Raw genomic sequence first — 19111 nt, 5'->3', positions numbered from 1 at the left:
GTAGAGCTCATTCGGAATAACATGTTCGAACCTCTGCGTTTAGACGCAACGTTCGCGCTTCCTCCTTCTCCTTGTCAAATTTCACAGCGCTGTACATATTCAAAGTTAAAAACCAAGCATCGGTATCGGTGACTGACTTTGTCGCTCGCAAATTGCAATCTCCGCCATACCTACGCTCGTTTTTCTTTTCATTCGAACAACGAAAGTAATTGGAAATGCATCGACCGTTTGGAACACGATCACTCGTACCCCTTCGCATCGAGTTGCTCTATTCTTTTTTTCTTTTTTTCTTTTTTTTGCTTCTAGTCAAATAACACCGGTACTCTTTGACATAATTTCTCTCTAAGCGTCGAAATTCAAGGAATTCAAGCGTCGGAAGCAAGGAGGACTGGGCAACGCTTCACGCTTCAATTTTTATTGTGATAGATTGTATTGAAATTTGTCGCACTCCTTCTGAAAACAAAAAGTGTTTGCACGCGGCTGGGTGCTCCATCCCTCGTGCGCCACGCTATCTTTTTTAAATTTCTTTTGCGTTTCTATCGCGTTACATATTGTGTGTGTGTATGTGTATGTGTGTGTGTGTGTGTGTTTCCCTCCAGTTCTCACATTTCCAACAACACGCAACGAGTCGTTCGAAGAGGTTCGTAATATATACCGTGTGTTTCTCATATTTTTACATATACCAGCGATGGTATATACAACAAAATTCGACATAGAGTACAACAATAGCAACACTCCTGCTAAGACGCACAGACACACTTGCTTTTCTATTTACTTATTTCTTCTTTCGTCTTTACGTCACGCCGCCACATTCACACGAGAAATACAATGTACAGATATTCTACTATCACGAGAGATGTACAAGACACGCTAGAGTTACTGTTTTTCTTATTCCAAGACGTTCTCTCTCTCTCTCTCTCTCTCTCTCTCCTTTCCCCCTCCCCCTCCCGCCTCACCCTCTTTCACTCTGTCACATTCAACGCAATAATTACAGCTGATAATCTTTTTCTTACTTTTTTCCACTCTCACACCGTTTCTCATTCTCTCCGGTCCTTTCTCACCTTTTGCCTCTCATTCTCATTCTCATTCTCATTCTCATTCTCATTCTCTCTCTCTCTCTCTCTCTCTCTCTCTCTCTCTCCCTCTCGTAATTCTATATACAATTACAGTTTCGTGAGTTTCGTTTTGTAAGATGTTAGCGAATAATATTTAGCATCGTACGTCTACGCTGTAAACGATTTAACAGTTTCTTTCCTTTCTTTCGTTTTATTTTTGCTTAAACGCTATAATAGTGCTAAGTAATTTTGTCAGTTATTTATATCACATTGTTCATGTACATGTAGATTTCGCGCACGTTTCGTCCGTTACTTTCTCTTTTCCCGTCGATCGATTTTGTTCCCGAGGATTCCTAGTAACCGACGAGATTCTTTTTCTTTTTCTGTTCCTTTAACTTTTCTTTAATTATATACAAAAAGGGATGTTTTTTATCGCTTTTATTTTCTTCCTCCCCCCCCCCCTCTCTCTCTCTCTCGCTCTCTCGCGATTTTACTTTGCTTGACACACCTCTCTCTCTCTCTCTCTCTCTCTCTCTCTGCGTGCTTCTTCCTTCGCCAAACGCAAGATCGTAATAGTATGCGCTTAGGTCTTAGATTTCCAAATAAGCAAACGTCTGTTTATATTATAAATATAAACCGGAACCTTTGTTACGGAAAAGTAACTTTTCCATCGACTTTTCCGTTCTCCTTAATCGTTACTTAAAGCTTTCTATCTCGATATATCCGAAAGTCTACTTTCCTCGGATCGGATCGAATCGAGTTTTAACGGTGAAATAACTGAAAAACTAATTTTTTTCTTTTTTAAGGAAAGATTACAATTAATAAAACGATGGTTGCCACTCGTCTTGCACGTTCGGCGAACGAAGCAACGATCCTCGCCTTCCTACTTGCTCGATCCGCGCAACGTGTTAAGAATGCCCCCAACATTTAGTACGAGTATTTACATGCATTGCACGATTCATAAAGTTGGATTTAAAAGATACAGAAAGAAGGAAAGGAAATTAATACGACAAAGTACCGAACTACAGTTCGAAAGCCTAGCGTTGTTGATTCGTGTTAAAAAAAAACAAAAAAAAAAAAAAAAATAAGGAGGGAACGGAAATGACTAGTGCGCGCGCGCCGAATTCCATATTCTCGAGCAATTTATCACCCCGCGGGAAAATCCTGCGAAATGTCTTTTATACAAACTACGATATTTGCCGACACGTTCTTTATATTAAGTCAAAAGACGAAAATAGAAACGGATCCCTCCCCCCCCCCTCGAAAGACACGACGTTTTAATTTTATGTTGTTTAGGAAAACTCTGATATGTCATCGGCTATGGGCGACCGATTGACGCTTTACTAGCGACTAGTTATAACAATATAGTGGAAATGAACGACGTCTCGCGTGTGAACGATCGAAGCCCGACAAGCTTTCGAATCTGTACTTTCGTTGAAACGCGAAAAAAAAGGTCACCGTAGCTACAGGCTGCGAGAGACGATATTCCTTCTAATTACATTGCATGTTACGAGTTTGTAGTACCGTCTTTTAATTGGCATATGTATAGATTAAAAATAACATACATAATAATAACAAAACCATTTCGAAAAAATACTTAGGCGAAATGTAAACGGCGATCGGATTTACGAAAGTTCGAAGGAAGCATCTACCTACGAGTACGCTTGCAACAACGATCGCTATTACTGCACGAACAAAATCGAACAGTTTTGAAAGAGAGAAGGAATCGGGGCAACTAAAAGAGGAACCGGTTGTCGGAATTGAAAGATCGGTAATGGAAAGCGGATTAATTAGAATCGAGGTAGTAATGTAATACAAAAACGAGCAAATTTCGCGAGTCTTGCCATGGATCTGGAAAACGGGTGCAGTCGCTGATCGAACGCGATACCATTGATTCGGCAGTATTGTTCGTAAACTTTGTTAATTTAGTAGTACTCGATCGTAAACGATTACAGTTACATCGCAAACGGTGCTCGGCCGAAATAATTTCCAACTAACGAAATTTCTTTTTTTCTTTCGTTTCGTTTAACGCATTCGTTGTCCGTTTATTTGTGAGAATAAGCAGCAACGAGATAAAACATCGATTCGTCAAAGTGAGATACTCGGTATACCGAAGCAGAACGAAACAACAGGCTCACGGAATACTACTCGAAACTTTGATATATAAATTCGGTAAAAATCGTTGCAGGGTACAGCGGTATCGATTTTCGAGTAGCGCAAAGATCTAGCGTAACACGAATGCGTTAAAACGTTTTGTCGAACTAACGGTGACGTTTTCAACGTTTCTTATACATCTACGGTATGACAGGGTTGAGCAAGTCCCATGTTGCGTTTAAACGCAAAACCCTGAAAATAATATTCTGCTCTCTGTTAACCGATAACTTAGTACATGCTTTAACGTGTTTTCGCAGTAGATCGAAATACACGGCGCCCGCGTATATAATATACCTATATAATCAGCGCGTAAACTGACTGACCAAAGCCTTTGATTAAATAATTTAAAAAATAAAAAAAAAAAAAAACGAGATATATATGTGTGTATACGCAGATACAAGTTAAGAATAATACTAGTGTACAAATGAAGATATTCTGAAAGAGACCGTTAACAGTGACACGTACACTCACACACACGCGCGTATAAAAATTCTTCGCTACACAGCTTTCAAACTCTTAGCTTTGCTTCTGCGCGTCGTTCGCGAATTCCAAATCGTTCTTAATTGAATTTCGATCCTTCTCCTCGAGTATGTATCGCCCGATACGTAAACGTAAGGAAATTGCTCGTGACGATGTACGACGTCGAAGATTATATCGTAACGTAAGAATCAAAAGGATTTTTGGAAACCGTTTTCGACTCGAACGATTCGATCATCCCAATTTGTTAACAACAAGATGGGATTAATCGCGTTACAAAAACGTACGGATAAAGATACGTTAAAAAAAAAAAAAAAAAAAAAAGAAAAAAAAGAAAAAAGAAAGAGGAAATCTAATAGATGCACGATCCTTATAAGAGAGAGCTTATTCTTTGTACTTTTGCAATAGGATTTGACAGACTACAGGTACGGTGAGAAATCTCGAACGACGAATTACAGCATCGCGATTACGTCGATAATCGTAATCGCGTAAAGATAAATCGAAATATACGAGCCAAAGTATGTTCGTGGCGTTTGAGGGACAAACGTTACGTACCGCTATTTCGCATCGTATATTCTATTTATAATGAGTAAACAACCGTTAACGGTCCCGCATCGAGTATATCGAATGAAAGCTCAAAAAACTTAAAATATTTCAAGATGAAACGTAAATTCTTTTTCTTTTAGACTTACACATAGAAAAAACAATTTAAAATAGTACGATACACCACCACGTGTATATTGTATACGATAATTCTGTCTTCCTCTTGCAACGCAAATCGAAAACTTTTCTCTCCTAATTCGATTATCTATCTTGATCGATTGCAGGAAAATATTATGCAAAATATAATGTTTCGTCAGCGATCCGAACACCTGTATGTACACGTTCCATCAGAAACAAAACTACCATATCGTTAAAAACGTACGCATACGTATTTTGTCTGTCACTTTTTCTTTTTTCAGACTTTCGAGAAAAACCACGGCTCGGCGTCCTCTCGAAACGAATCCGATAAAGATATCAGGACTACAAAGGCAAACGTTTTGCTTATGCCCGGTGTTGCACTTTATAAAATAAATAGAAACGAATAAATACTTGAGCACATTCTATACATCTATCTATCTCTCTCTCTATATATATATATATATTTATATATATTTATATATATATTTATAGATAGATAGATAGACAGATAGATAGATAGATAGATAGACAGATAGATAGATAGATAGATAGATAGACAGATAGATAGATAGATAGATAGATAGATAGATGCATAGACGTATAAAAGAAGAGAAAGAAACGTATGCGTATTTCCTTGGTATTCAACGCGACATAAGTTCAATTTATCATCTAAGTTTCCGAAAGTAAATTATGGGCGTAAAGGATAATCGTTTCTCCACAGCCACTATTTAACATAAAGAATTAATTTAAAAGTGCAAGCATATTTATCATCCATCTGATTTCAAGATTTCGATCAATTTCAAACATCTAAACGAACCTTATATATCATACAATTCATTAACTTAACATCACTCTGTAAACACACAGTTTAGTTTCTTCTTTGCCGAACTTCTTCAATTGCAACAAGGTACCAAAAAAGAAACGATATACTAAGCTCTGTTATACTTTGCAGCCAAGATATTTAAAAAAAAAAATCGTGCGAATAACATTCCAGTATCATGGGTCAAATTGATTTCTTGCGTCAATGCAATTCGTTCGTGATACGTTCCTATATACGATCGCGTATATAATTTAGAAAAAGAAATCTCTCGACGGACAACGTAATACGAACGATCGTCGACCGTTTTATTTTCCAGAATTTTATCCTGCGAAAAATGAAACGGCGAAACGTTGAACTTGCAAACGATCGCATTGAGAAATTTCATCCGCGTACATCGACCTACTTTCTTCGTTCTTACGCTTCCGGAAAACGCGAACAAGATCATCTTGGTCCGAAGCTGTCTCGTCGCGTTCGTTTCCTTCGTCCATTTCCAGCGACCTTTGCCTTCGACGATAAGTACTTCTCTGAACCATTCAAGGTACCATGCACAATCGCGCAAGTTGAGCAACAGCATTTTTAACACCTTCGCATCGTCTCTCGATCGTCTCGCTCTTTGCAAGAGCGGAAACATTTGAAATCCAAAGCACGAAGGGACACGAGCAAAGTTTTACGAAATAAGAAATTCTCCCTCGATGTTGGAAATAGCACGACGGAGAGAATCGTCGCGTCTCTTGCGTCTTTTCTTCCGTTGACCAGATCTACGATTTTTACCTTATCTCTCGTTGAAGCATCGAGCAATCGATCGTGCATAGTCATCGGTCCTATACACGCGAAACGCGTTGGACGATAACGGAACGTGGACACGCGTCTATCGTAATTTCTGCCACCCTGCGCCTCCATACACTTAGCGGGAGCCATTTCTCAAACTAGTTTCACTTTCTTTTGATTCTGTCAGACGGTCGAGTGTGTGGTGGAGGAAGGTTGTGTACTGGAAGCCGTCGTCGACTGTGGTGTTGATGTTGACGGTGAACTGACGACAACCACGGGTTTCACCAGAGTAGTGGTGTTTATATACTGGGCGTTCACGATCGGCATTTGTGCCACGGATTTTAGGATCGGGGTTGTGATCATTTTGCCCGCAAGGCTAGAGGGGGCTAGGATATGAGCAGTCACTTGATTTCCTTGCGAGACAACGGTCATCGGCGTGACGATCGGTGTCAGGCCGGAAAGAGGTGTGTGCGGGCCAACGATATGAGCTATACCCTCTGTGGACGGAGCGTTTTGCATCACTGTCGAGCCTGGTTTACCTGTTGTGGTTTGAAGCGACACTCCTGCATGGCTCAGCGTCAATCCTGCAACCCATAGGGGTAATTGCACGGTAAGATATGTTGTCTTCTTTCAGCCAAAACCAACGCTAATAACAGAATAATTTGAATCCCTTGCGCTCGAGATCCTTTTCACCTGCTATACCTTTCCATTGGTTTTTCGTAATTGTAACTATTCGCGAGCATGCACCGTTGCTGAAAATCTTTTTTACGATTCTTTAAAAATAAATATCGTAACGTGAATCAAAAGCACGTAATAAATAAATATTAAAAAAAAAAAAAAGCTTGTACACCATTTTCAAAGCAACTCGTACACGAATACAACCACGAGTCGCTCTGCAAATGGCCACTTTTCGTCTAGCACCAGTTTCATTGCAAGATCGTAACAGTATACGATTTCGTTTTGAACATAGGTGCTGTATACAAGAAACGTGAAAAAGAGAGATCAGAACTTGCTTTTATAGAAACCGATAGATACGCGATAACTAACGAGAAATTGGAATTCGAAGTTTGCCCTCTGGTGGCAAATATAGAAAAGATTAGCACGGTAAACAGCGTGTTTAAACTACGATAGAGACATAGAAAGAAAAGAACGAAAGATATCCAATGTAAAGCATTACCATTTGCAGGCAGTATGTTCAATTCAGCGCCACCGGGAAGTCTAGTCAACTCCGATCCATTTCCGCCTACAAGTGTCACACCACCGACCATTTTATGCGTAGTCTGCGCGTCACCCGCTCGTATCCTCGTTTGAGCATCTGCAACGTACACAATGCACGATATTATACCAACACGATCGACAAAATAAATCAATGTTCCTCGTGGATAGGATGTTTCATAAAATTTCAAAGTAGGAAAGCCAACAAATTCACGCAGTCGTATTACTAAATTATTATCAAAGATGAAAGCAAAATAAGAAAAGTTCTCTAAATATCGTGGTGTAGTTTGAACAGCACCGAATAAAAACGTGCGTCGTAAATACTTGATCGAATATTTTTTTTTTTTTTATATATCTTTAGAATAAACGAAGATTTTTTAAATAAACGACAGCGGCGAAGTCGTAATAATTATCGACTATATAGGCAGGATCGTTTCGAGTTACTCACTCGTAACATTCAGTGCAGGAGAATGCGCAGCGAAAACTAACGGCCTCCCCTCGTTTGCCGAATGCACTAATGTAACTGGCCTGACGTCATTGGCGGACGACTGCACGGCTAGGGCCAACGGCCTGTCGTTGTTGGACAGATTAGAATGCACAAACGTTACCCTGTTGTCGTTGGCCGTGGACGAGTGAACGACCAGCGCTACGGGCCTTGGCTCACTTCCAGTGTTCGATTGCACGGCAATAAGCGGCCTCGATTGATCCGGCGAGTTTTGCACGGCCAACGTGAGCGGCCTGGATTCGTTGCTGCCAGCGGTGTGAGTGACCAGAAGTTGCCTCGTGTCACCGGGTATCACCCTCAAGCTCGGACCGAGGTGCTGAAGGGTCGGTACAATCGTCGGCAAGCCTTGACTGGTGTTCAATATCTGAGCGCTGATCGGCAAGTGCAACTGGTGCGGCTGCTGCACTATACCCGTTGGTGAAGTAACTTTCTCCTACGATGAAAATTTCACAAATTACTTTGCATCAAGCTTTCGCGACTTTCTCATACGTAATATAAGAAGATATTCTAATTATTCTTTTCTAAATCTACAAAAACAAATTTGTTGCATTGGTCGGCAACTAATTTATACATAATATCTATATAAACTAGTTGTATTAAACACATTCGCAATGCATTTGAGTCTTGCACCGTTGTTCCACACACAACGTTAAATGTACAAACGTTGTGTCCAAGGGGGTGCGCTTTTTGCTCGTGCTGCGCCGCTTCTTGCTGCTGTGCGCTTTGCGTCTGGCTTTTTTGGCTCGCTGCAGTATGCTTCGACGATATATACTTCGCGATCTAACCATTTTGAAGCGAATAAAAACGATCAGTTACGATTTTAGTCCAAACTGGGATTCGATCCAGCGACGTTCGGTTCGGGATTAGCAGCCGCGGACTTAACCGACCGAGCCAATTTAACCGACCTCAAAACTTTTGTGCTCGATACCGTCTTCAACCACTTATGGAACGTACCTGTGCCGGAGTAGGAATGCTAGGTGCAGGCGTTCCAGGACTCGAACTCGCAGGTGGACTTTCTCTGGAACTTGGCGCAAGATTCATACCCTGCGCTTGGCAGACAACTGCCGCAGTGGCAACCTGACTGTGGATATTGGAAGTCGCGCTAGTATTTTGAAGCGTCTGCGGTGAACTAGCCGTAGCTGCGCTGCTCAGACTGCTGGTACTACTGTACCTCGTACCACCCCGTGCGAGCCCCGTCACATCAACCTCCATGTTTTCTGAAACTTTAATAAAAAAAAAAATTCTTAAATTAGAAATTCTCACCTTACGTTTTTCTCTTATCGTCGATTTTATATTTTATAAAAAGTTCGCTTCGATGGTTGTTGTTTCTCTTCGAGTACGTTTAAAAGGTATGTGAATGTCCTATTTCGATTGTAAGACTTACTACTTCTCGTAGCCGTTATATCGGCAGCCGCATTCTGTTCTGGTAAAAGAGTATTAAAGTCGATGTGATCCCAAGTAGCCGCGAGTTCCTTCTTCAGAGCTAGTAATCTTTGCTGGGCAGCGATTTTTTCCCTAGCAAGCTTTTCCATTTCGTGTTCGTAATCTCGTTCCTTCCTTCTCAACATCTGCAACGATATCCCCGCGATTAAAAAACAGGGCAATCGATGGTAGAGAAAAGTTTCGTACTTTTTTATAGAACGAGCAGAAAAATTAATTAACTTTCGACCGAAACGACGTAAAATACAACACGTTCTCGCGATTATGTAAGCACGTGTTCTAGACAGATTACGATTATTCGCGAACGAGAAAACGCAAATATATTTCGACCGATAACGCGATATATATTTATTTGCTCCCTCGAAACTTCTGCGATCCCGAAACTCTAAGATTTACGCAATCCGTCGTACATAAAATTATCTTTGTTTATCAAACCTGCGTGTTTCACAGTTTCACAGAAACGATTGCAGTTGTTGCGATCCTCTTCGCACACCGCGGTAAACCTTTATGGAAAATTGCGTGCACACGACAAAAAGCGGACGAAAGCCCATTTATACGTATCCCGGCTTCGTTTTCGAGAACAGCATAACGCGAGCGTCACACGATACTGTTGCAGATTCAGGACATCTCTCCATCGAAATACGATAAGCCTTGTGTTTGACGTCAGCACGAACATGCGTGAAGGAACCGTGCACGAGTGCACGGGTGCACGTGACAACGAGCTCCGATACCCAGCGAACGAGATGCATGCGTTTCGAGAGAAGTCGAGGAGAAAGAAAATATGCAAGGACGAAATTCTTACCGTGTGCAAATTCGAACCTGATCAAGTTCGGTTTGCACGCGTTCGTGCTCACTCGTTTCGCGTCACAAGTGCTGAGAAAATTCACGATGTGGCAACTTTGAATCACGACAAGAATCTCCAACGAAGAATCGGCATCATTTGCTGTACAAATTACAAAATTCAATCTCGCGCCTTGGCCCATATGTATTTAACTTTCCTATAATCTTTGCGTCACCAAACGCAACCTTATACCGTTGTATACAACATTGTTATAGAACTTAATCTAAGCTTCTACTCGGAGTAACTGGGCCAAACTATAGCTTCAGAGCGATGTAAAATAGATGGAAATGTCCGTTAACCGATGTTAAATCGTTTATTAATATATCATTTATATATATATATATATATTAAATATTCATTGGTAAATTTATTTTTTCAGCGAAACAATGCCGTCTAAGATTAATTCTAAAGTTAGACCATGAATTCAACGTAAAATGAAACGAGCGTGAAAACACGTATAAGATAGACGTAACACGATAGACGTAAATACTTAGACGTGTTACGGTAGAAATCTCGAGTAGGTACGACTTTCCGTCAAAACGTGATAAGCATTCGATTCGGTATCGGCAGAAACGTTTAGCGGAGGAACGCACGTGACAATAAGTGGCAGAGCACTACCGGCGCGCACGATACAGAATACACGTGGTAAGATCGTCAAGGAGGAGAAAGAGGAGAAACGAGAACGTAGTCGCGCGCAGAAGGTAACGCAGACGGAAAGAAACGACGCGACCGGGGTCGCCAACTTACACAGTGATAATCAAAGAAAGTAAGTGGGAGACGAGGATCGCCTTGGTCGAAGAACAAGGAGGAGGAGGAGGAGGAGGAAAGGAAGAAGGAGAAGAAAAAGAAGAGGAAGAAGGAGAAGAAGAGAAGGAGGACAGAGCAGGACGTAAATACGAAGAAAGATGGGACGACCAACAAAGATAGAACGCAACACGAGAGATAAAGAGAGGGGAGAAAGCAAAAGGAGGGGAATATACGTTGCGAAAAAGGCTGAGAAACACAACAAAAATAGACAGACACGCGTATCGAAGGATAGGTAAGTTAAAAGGAGATAGAAAGACGACAGAGGCGGAGGTGAGGAGGAAGGTGCACGAAGGCCGTTGCATGAATAGGCGCACGCGCGGTTTACAAGCACGTGGGTAAACCGCCTCCAACAGGATTCGCACACACAATACTGCGCTCTCGGATATACGCAAATAGCGTTTTCGTTTCTTTCTACATCTCCCCTATCTGCCACGTCGTACGTGCCGCGAAGATCGTGCATGTACTTTATTATACTTTATCGAACTCGCGTGCGCGCGAATCTGGCGGATTTTTCGCCAACTAACAAGAATGGAGTAAGTTAAACCCGTCTAAAGTGTCGTCGTACCGGTAGTGGATTACCGGTTTCCTTTCATTCGTATCTTCGACGTATATATATATTTTTTTTTATTATTATTTTCAAATATCTACGTTTCGATCGAGCATTGTCCCGGTACGATGATATTTATTGTCCCAATACGTCAGCTGTTAAAAGGGAACGTTTCGTTATTACGCTATTTAAGGTCTAATAATTACGTTGTATTTTGGTCGATGGTTATCGACGGAACGTTTTCACGGGATCCATAGGTTTCGAACTGAAACGAAATAACGATGCTTAGTACATGCGACGACCGTACGTACCATTTTCCGAAATAATACCCTAGCTTAAATACTTAACGATCTTGAAAATCTGGCAGCTATTCACAAAGTTATTATTGCGTCGGTAATCGTGCAGTTTATTTGTGAGTCGCTACGTTTCTCACAGAACTTTGGATAATCCTCGACCCCGAAGGAGACAATAGAGCATGATCGTACTTGAGACCGAAAATTATTCTTAAGAAGCTAGTCTTTGATATATATATATATATATATATATATTATTGACAACGTTTATTAAAATTAGATATGTAACAAAACGTTTTTATTTGATAACGGTATACGTCAATGACATCGTTCGGAAGACGTAGCTAATCGGTGGCTCAACAGAAACATGGAACGGGTAATTCCACGTAATTACACGCAGAAACCTGACGTTATAGTAAGCCAACGTGCAATTTCGACACGTCGCAGTGGAGCATCCGTTTCGTACTTAGAAGTCGGCAACAATGGCGCTCTGAACGATAAAAGTTCGGATAGCAGCGTACGCTGTACGTGCCATGCTGCGTGACACCGATGGCCGCGCAATCACGTGGAACCAATACAGGTACACCTTGTACGTGGAGAAGCATCGTGTACGCACACGCGCAAACTGCACGGAGTGAACCGGAGACGAAGAAAGCGAACGTCTCGTATGGTGGGGGAACACGAAGGATGACCTAGAGTGGGAAAGACGACGATCGAGCAAGACGAAAGAGTACACAGACAATGCCGTTTTGACGAAGACGGGCGAACGGAGAGGAAGGAGGATGAAGAAACGCGGTCGAAGAGGGAACGCGAGACGGAAGATACACGCGGAAAGAAAGAGGAGAGGTCAGGAGCAGACAGAGAGCGAGAGATAAGAGACAAGACTAGAAAGGAGTGGGGATCGCGAGACAGAAAAGACAAAGACGAAAATACGAGGAAAGAAGACGGCGGTAGGGGAACAACGTGTCTCTAGAAACGACCTCGTGCGGCAGACGGAGCAACGGAGAGAGTGGAACTATCGGACGAGAAGGAAAGACGACTGTACTGTAAGAAGCGAGGAAAAAGGCAAAAAAAAATTTCTCACGTAAAGGCGGAATAATATATTGTAAGTAAATTAGTCGATCTGGTTAAAGGAAAAGACGAAGGAAGCGAGAAAAGAAGGAAAGGAAATATGATACCCTGGGTTTTGCACGTACGATGGAAACGACGCGTATGCCGTCCGCATATTGGAACGAAACGACCGGATCGTATAGTAAATAGGTAAAAAGAGAGACATGCGCAGACCGAAAGGGTACGAAGAAAGAGACACGGAGAATAAGCTGCACAAGCGCGTGAGAAAGAGGCCAAACGGCTGATAGTAGTAGGATTCGAGTTGAATCACGAAGGAAGGGAAAGGAGGTGGTGGTATGTATGGTCGACCTTCGCGGGGACGCGCATCGGGCCGATTCTCTGGCCGTCGCGCGAAAAGTTAATGTCCGTTTCGCAATTCCGAAATTGCGAGAAAAAAGAATTAGATAGGATCGAACTCGAGTACCAAGGAGAAGTCAAAACTTCCTTCTGCATATAAAATAGACGCAACGTCTCTACCCATATCGTTATCGATACAATAAAATGATTTATTTCCGGCCCGATACCATATGCCATTACTATCTACTATCGGCTAATTGGTATTTACCATCATGGTATGTTATATCACTCGCTGATACATAGTTTGCGAGACGCAATATATTAACGAAAGCGATTGATAGAATGGAAGATCGATCGGGTCGAGTCTTACGTACGTTACGCGGTTACAACCCCCGTTACAAGCCGGTGATTGTTTCTGTCTTTTGCTTTTTCTCTTTTTTTGTTTTTTTGTTTTTTTTTTCTTTTTTTTTCGAAAAATTCGTAAATCGAAACTGACTCGTGATACATTGATCGTGCGAATCGAACGGAACAATTGCGTGGCCTTTATATTCAGGTGCCACGAGCACGCATTACGCGCTGGGTCACACAGCTAACCTGCGACACTGGAAACCATTGCGGCATAATAGGGAGCATAATTAGCAGTTTTTACGATACCAAAGCGTTTCGCGTGCAAGCATACTCTTTGCGAGAGACAGGATTTCGCTATTACGTAAAGTAAAGAAATATTATAGTAATTGTGCTAAACTTTTCTATAAATTAGGACGGAAAAAGAGTACGAATCGTAAAACACGTTGCACGTATCAATTTACATACCTGTATATGCCTGATCGCAGCGTGAAGAATCGAAAGGTTCGACGACTTTTTCTCTTCCTGCGACGGGAGTTGCCTCTTCAATAATTCGAAGCACTCTTTCAGGTGCGCCCTTCGATTTTTCTCCAATTTGTTATGCACTTCTCTGGTGCCAGAACGGATAACACACGGTCTAGAATAGAGAAACGGATATATGTAGACACGCGATATTTTCCATTTATATTTACGAAATCTATCGAAATTCTATTGAAGCGATTTCACAGCCTCTTAAATAAAAAGCATCGAGTCACCAATAAAACATAGCTCGTACAATTTACGTCCCTCTACAAATTACATTACGTTGCTTCTAATTTGTCAGGCATTTTCGAATCGATTCGCGCGACGTGTTGACGCGGACACCCTGCCCCCCTGCCCCTCCTCCAAACGATAATACCATTCTTGCATCATTTTCTTACATGATCTCAGCGATACTACGACTAGCTTACTGACAATATTTTGTTAATCAGTTTCGCATGCACTCTTTACATCTAGAATATTAAAGTGAAATGTACGATCGAAGAAACTCGCGAGATAAAAAAGTACTTTGTATTGTTCTTGGAGATCCAGGTAAGGAACGCTATCCGATAACAGAAAACACAGAAATGCGAAATAAGAAGAGAAAACTATGACGATAAAGCGAGCGTAAACGGTTGATAATATCTATAATCGATCAGATAAAGCAACGATCCTCGCGCAACCTCCGAAGCCAAGTACACAGACATGGAAATCGCGTTCTTAATCAGAAGGTGGCAGACAAATTACGATAATCTGTAGCGGGAGGAGGCACGAGCGTGCGGCACGCATGTGGTGGTACGCGATAATGGCAGCGGCGCGTTAGTACGCAACCCGGTGCCCGGTCTCACGACGTGGTAAGTGACGCACCGTGCACGTGCCATTCACCCTGGACACGTGCACCGCGTGAATGGGTAGCGAAGACTCTGTTGCCTCGACGCTCCTGCCTGTGCATCGAGAAAAGAGAGAACGGACAAGACGGAGAGGGAGAGCGCGCGAAGCAACAGGCTGGCATATCTATCGGCAGCCAGAAAGAACACGGAAAAACGCCGAGAAGCGAGCAAAGTTCGCGGCACCGTGGGCCGAACAACCGTCGAAAAATATACCGAACGAGAATTCGCGACAAGGAACAAAACACTACTGCTGCTGATGCTGCCGAGAGAGAGAGAGAGAAAGAGAGAGAGAGAGAGAGCGAGAGAGAGAGATAGAGAGCAAATGCGGGATGGAGCAGAACGGGAAAAGGAGAAGGAAAAGTTCGAAAAGAAATTTTTAGAGGAAAGATGACGAGTAACAGGGAGATAGAAATGAACTTCTTGAGAATTAGGGGTGTAGATGTGTTGTATTTCGTTGTAAGAAAGTAACGTTTGGTTTGATCCAATGTTAATTACGGGTTATATACTATGGAATTTTATCGATGTAACATTTGATAAATTATTAACACGTTCTAACGGTTGGTACGGCCGAAACTTTCGCTAGGCGAATAAAAAAATTGTTCGATATAGCGTTGAAAAGGAGAAAATCATTTATTTTTCTCTAATTAAATTCGTTAACGTAACGTTTTCAATGACACGCGTATAAGATACTAAAGATACGGCCAAAATGATCTTTTTTCTTGGCATAGAACGTGTTAATCGTCTATAAAAAAAAAAAAAAAGAATGTAATATGCACAACGAGGAATAAAAGTATACCTCGCCTACATCCTTTAAAACGGAATAATTTCTTTAAAATTTGACCAAACGACTCGAGTTTCTCCGAGAAACTGACAAAGGATCGGTTTACTAGATAACGCGTTGAAGGTGTTTTGAAAAAATTGCCTTCTGCAACAACATTTTTATCCGGGCTCGTAACGAAAATTTCAGCAGCACGTTTTGAAGATTTGTGTTACATTTTAGCGAACTCGGTTGATACGGAAACAGGCGACAGGCATTTATAACCGTTTGTAACTCGTTGCAACGTTAACCGATTTCGATGAAATTTTCAGCGTAATTGTATATCTGACGTATAAATGTTCGATGATCGTGTTGCTTAAATTTTTATTGCAAGCTTGGATGAAAAAAAAAGTTGTAAAAAGTAACCTCTAATTTCTTCCTCGAAATTCCGATCAATTGCAATTTTTCCAAAAAAAAAAAAAAAAGAAAAAAAAAAGAAATAATGTTACGCGTCACGTAGAAATCTGATCCTTTTAACTTTTCAGGCAGAATAGACACTCGTCGTTCGATCCAAGCTTTAAAAAGTTATTCCGCTTTAAATGATGTACGAATACCTTTGTCCCTCGCTGTATATGCAACACCTAATTACGCGTTAATGGTATAAATTACTCTATGCAAATCTGCAACACGTATACACCTTCGATGTAACAAACAAGTGCGAGAAGTTAATTCGTTTTCAAAGTTGTTTAACTCGAATCAACTCTCATTCTCCGTAAAACGAACTATTCTAAGAACAATTATAATTAGATTTTTAAGAAGTTTTTCCGTATAAAATCAGTCACAGTTGCAACGGTAACTTGGTTATTCTTAAAGTTATTACAAAGCACTTTCGTACCAGATGTTCGGTGATTCTATTTACTACATCGGCGAATAATCCCAAATTCGTTTCGTTCCAACATTATGCATTCCCATTATTTACTTCTCTTCCTTCTCCTTTTTTTATCCAATTTTGAGATTATAGCTCAATGTGCCGCGATAATAAAGAAAGCCGACTCGAAGTTCTCCTACCACCCTTACAAAAATTAGAAAGCATATCTTCGCATACGTTGACGTTAATGTTAATCGTATGTCGACATAAACTATATTAGATCTACTTTATAGTAACTAAAAGTACAGTAACTAAACTTAACACAGATATACACAAAATATACACAAGATATACACAAGGACAAGTTATGCACATTATCCCAAATTATACGAACTTAACACTTTAACCAGCATCCGTCGGCCGTCGCTTATGTCAATTCGACAAGCGTTGTGATAAACGAGATAAAAGTAAGAGCAAAAGGTAAAGGCGATAAAGAGAGATAATATTCGTCTCGTGTTCGTAATTTATATGTTCGTTATAAGGGACGGACGAGGGTTAAAACTTAAATTAAACATATAATATATACGAATTAAGCTTATCTTAGCTAACTTATTTTTATCTATCGCACGAACGAAATTAACCGACATACATCGAACGAATTACAAATAAAATAGAAATAGTTGCATCAATCTTACCCGTTTCGATGCTTCTTATTGTCGTGGCTGGTTTCAACGTCGACGACGAGATTGCCCGCGTTCTGCTGCGAGTGATTCGTATTATGATTTTCCACGTAAGGATTATGCGTGCTGTTGTGATTGTTATGATGGTGATGATGGTGATGGTGATGCTGCTGTTGCTGTTGCGGCTGCTGTTGCTGCTGCGGCTGTTGCTGCGGTTGTTGCTGCGACTGCTGTTGCTGTTGTTGGTGGTGTTGTTGGTGTTGCTGTTGGGGTTGCTGCTGCTGCTGCTGATGCTGCTGCTGCTGCTGGTGCTGCTGATGCTGATGATGATGATGGAGATGGAGGTGCGACGTAGAGTGTACAGCGGCCAGATGAGCCGAATTCGCGTTCGCCGAGGGTGGCGTTACTCGCGTGGTTGAGATCACGGGGCTCCCTCGGGAACCTGTCGAGTGATTCCCGTTCGTTCTACTATTTTCTAGCGGCTCCTCCTCTGAAAAATAAACCAAATCAATCTTTTCTGAAGATTGACCGTTATAAAAATTTCTACTTCGCTATGCTCTTTCTTCTGTCCGAAACAGATCTTCAATGTAGTTTAATCAAAATCTCATAATTATTTTTATCACAATATAATTATTTATTACTTTTATCATCGCATCTATTCGATAAATGCCGGTTAACGATTCTTAAAACTTTGGAAACTCGCAAGTAATCGTTGTTTTCGTATCCTACGAAGGTGACGATAACGATATTCTAAATCTATAGCGCCGGAGGAACGTGAGATTTCTTAGAGAAATATGGTACGGGTGAACGTATTCGAGCGGCTCACCAACAAGACACTCTCAGGTAAATAGTTTTTCAGGAAAGCAACTGTACAAAAGGAGGATTTTACAGGAGTAATTTCCAAGCGGTTGCCCGATCTCGAAACTTTCATTCTGGATAGCATTCACGGAGGCGCAGCAATTCCTCGCGTTCTACGGTGCAGACGACGCTCCCCTTGCTCATTCTATTCTATACTCGAACCTGAATGACTATGTTCTCGCCTAAGATTAGCGAACGCTTCTCTGGAGTGGCGATGGCTTCGATACGTACAGATACCTTTACCAGGATCAACTCTTTCCACTTGCACTAACGAGTCATAATCGATACCATCTTTCATCTTCGTTTTCGATCTTCGGATGCGACTCAATTTTTCCTGTCCATGAAATTATTTACACGTATATCCGTTCGATTACGTGGGTCGCAACGTTGGACGTTAAAATCCGTTAAGTAAAATAAAAAACCGTAAGAGGAGTTTCGCTAGGAAATTAACGAGGAAATAAGAAATTGCGCGTACGAAAAAGACGCGACTGGACGTAAAAGAATGGAAAGGACACAAAGGCAGGGTTAGAAGATAGAGTTAAAAGGTAGAACCGTCTAAAATCGCAGTTTCACGAACGACCATAACGTTTCGCTACGACGATCCTGTAGGATCTGCAATTTTCGTGCTCGGACGGCCGCCGTTCCATTCGTCGCGATGCTATAAATTAGCGCAGCACGTGTACGCACATGCAACTAACTCATTCATGTACCAAGAGACTTGGCAAAGCTTCGTCGCATAGCTCGACGCTTCCTAAATCTATTCCGGGCTTAAAGACGGCGTGTACGTATCACGAGAACAAGAAGCAAGAAAGCACCGGCGATATACCTTGCACTCGGTGCACGCTTGCAACGCTGCCTTCGTCGAATAACACGCTAAAACGTGTCTTGCAACGCGACTACACGATCTCTACCGAACAACATTTTCTTACACTTACCGTCCGACTATCGACCGGTGAAAACGGTCTCTCCTTTTGTTTTCTAATACTCGAATACGTTCTAGAACTTGTTCGCGCAACATTTCTGTATTTCGCTATCTATAGACGGTTCGATACTAAAAATATTACAACGAACGAATAACTTAAAAACGTGATATTAAGCCAGGTTGCAAGGTTTTAGATACGTTGTCAACGCAAGCTCGCAGTTTTTAGTATATATTTTTGATCGTTCGTCGTTGGCCTTTATCG

At 41.4% G+C, this 19111-nt stretch overlaps 1 protein-coding gene across 9 annotated transcripts in view; it reads right to left on the bottom strand.

Moving 5' to 3' along the window:
- Positions 1-2098: 2098 nt before the first annotated feature.
- The window catches only part of LOC139994502 (uncharacterized), a 33682-nt gene continuing 16669 nt past the window's right edge, over positions 2099-19111 (bottom strand). For 5 of the 9 annotated variants that reach the window (XM_072017219.1, XM_072017222.1, XM_072017218.1 and 2 more), the window contains exons 4-10: positions 17085-17586; positions 13824-13992; positions 9060-9243; positions 8617-8898; positions 7619-8101; positions 7133-7270; positions 2099-6539 (exon numbers count right to left, since the gene is read on the bottom strand). In XM_072017219.1, the coding sequence (XP_071873320.1) occupies positions 6139-6539; positions 7133-7270; positions 7619-8101; positions 8617-8898; positions 9060-9243; positions 13824-13992; positions 17085-17586 (2159 nt within the window). In that variant the 3' untranslated portion in view covers positions 2099-6138. Of the gene's footprint in view, positions 6540-7132; positions 7271-7618; positions 8109-8616; positions 8899-9059; positions 9244-13823; positions 13993-17084; positions 17587-19111 lie in introns of all 9 variants that reach the window. The other 4 variants (XM_072017224.1, XM_072017216.1, XM_072017225.1 and 1 more) reach the window with 2 other exon arrangements.

This window comes from Bombus fervidus, chromosome 14 (genome assembly GCF_041682495.2).
Source record: "Bombus fervidus isolate BK054 chromosome 14, iyBomFerv1, whole genome shotgun sequence".
NCBI lineage: Eukaryota > Metazoa > Arthropoda > Insecta > Hymenoptera > Apidae > Bombus > Bombus fervidus.
Note: the sequence above shows the minus strand (reverse complement) of the source record. Positions and strands in the feature narration are given on the sequence as shown.